The following is a 1,518-nucleotide window of genomic DNA, read 5'->3' on the forward strand; positions in this document are numbered from 1 at the left end:
GCATCTATTTGCTTTCCTGAACTGGAGCTTACAAAAGTGGTTATCTAAACATTCTTAAATGAATAAAAAATGAATTTATTATTTAAAAATCCCAAGTGATTAGTCTAAAAGCTAAGTCTTTTAGTTTTCACTTGGGCCTCATATAGTGATGCCTTGGTGCAAATGAAAGAGAAAAGTTGATTTATACAATAAATGGATTGAAGGTTGTAAAACATTAATCAGAATCAATGTCATTCTTCAGTGTTGTAAAAAAGATGGAAAAAGCTCTGAACTGTGCTGCGTAATTACACACATTTTCCCCTAGAATGCAGTAATCCACAGTATTCTGCTGATGAAGCCTACATGTTTCCACGGACAGACTCCAAACTTGGAAAATATGCAGTCTGCCTTTTTATTAAATTAACATTGGGCTGATTTATTCACATCTTGCACATCACTGTCATTTTTATTCTGTCTCATTCTCTTTTTAAATCATATTCACATGTGGTGTTTTTACATTCTATTTTTATATTGCTTCTGTTTCTTTTCTTAATGCTTTTTAAGTCTTATGTAAAGCACTTTCAGTTGCCTTGTTGGTGAAAGGTGTTAAACAAATAAACCTGCCTTGCTTATGCAGGATTATCTAAAAAGAGAACCTGTTTTTTATCATGTTTACAATCAACTGTTGACCAATCAGCTTCCGTCACTTCACAGTAGGAGGTCAAATATAAGTAGCAGTGCATTGATCCCTATTTGCATAAGAGAGTTTTCTTCAGTTGCTAAAGCAGGAGAACAATTACAGGTACAGTAGCTTTCTTAATTCCTGATACCGAGGTGCAAGAGTGTGATATAGCAGAGACTATTTTTGTTCCTGTGGAGAAATAGAGGAAAGACTGATAGAAAGAGAAAATTACTATAGGCAAAGGAACAAGGAATAATTGTTTATCCAGCTGTGAAGAGAATATGAGGAAGAAAGGTGAGCCAAGTAGAAAGACATCCATAGTTTTTTGATTCTTTAGTTTACAAATAATTGGGATAAGTAGAAAGCTTTTCTTTCTGAAACTCCCTATGTAAAACTATTAATTACAAGATTTAGAAGATTTTCATTCTTTTCTAAAATGAAACATCACTGAATGAATTCACTCAACATATCCAGTTTTTCTCCTGTCAATTCATGCTTATTACTCTTTCCTCCTTATATTCAAGTCATGAGGCTTCTCTGTCTGCTGCTGCTGGTCTGCTTGGCTGGTTGTTGTGCTTCCAGATCAAGAGACTGGGCTCGTGACGGTGCCTCCATGTTTGCCGACCTCACTGTGCCTGAATTGAAAGCTGTCCAGGCCTACCTGCATGGTATTCCAGAGCTGGAGCTCACCGACGCTCATAGCAAGACTCTGAAGAAGAACATCATCTTACTGATAGAACTCCATCTGCCAAGGAAGCATGAAGCCCTGAGAGCTCTAGACCATGGACAGGCCAAACCTCCACGTCAAGCCCGTGTGATCATCCAGTTTGGGAATCAGACCAGGCCCAACATCACTG

The 1,518-nt window shown here is 37.5% G+C and overlaps 1 protein-coding gene across 1 annotated transcript in view; it reads left to right on the forward strand.

Annotated features, from left to right (window-relative positions):
* Window positions 1-1,187: 1,187 nt before the first annotated feature.
* LOC123984692 (amiloride-sensitive amine oxidase [copper-containing]-like) overlaps window positions 1,188-1,518 on the forward strand; it is a 3,424-nt gene continuing 3,093 nt past the window's right edge. Inside the window, exon 1 of the mRNA XM_046071775.1 lies at window positions 1,188-1,517. Within this exon, the coding sequence (XP_045927731.1) occupies window positions 1,188-1,517 (330 nt within the window). The remainder of the gene's footprint in view (window position 1,518) is intronic.

The sequence above is a fragment of the Micropterus dolomieu genome, linkage group LG01 (assembly GCF_021292245.1).
Source record: "Micropterus dolomieu isolate WLL.071019.BEF.003 ecotype Adirondacks linkage group LG01, ASM2129224v1, whole genome shotgun sequence".
Classification (NCBI taxonomy): Eukaryota; Metazoa; Chordata; class Actinopteri; order Centrarchiformes; family Centrarchidae; genus Micropterus; species Micropterus dolomieu.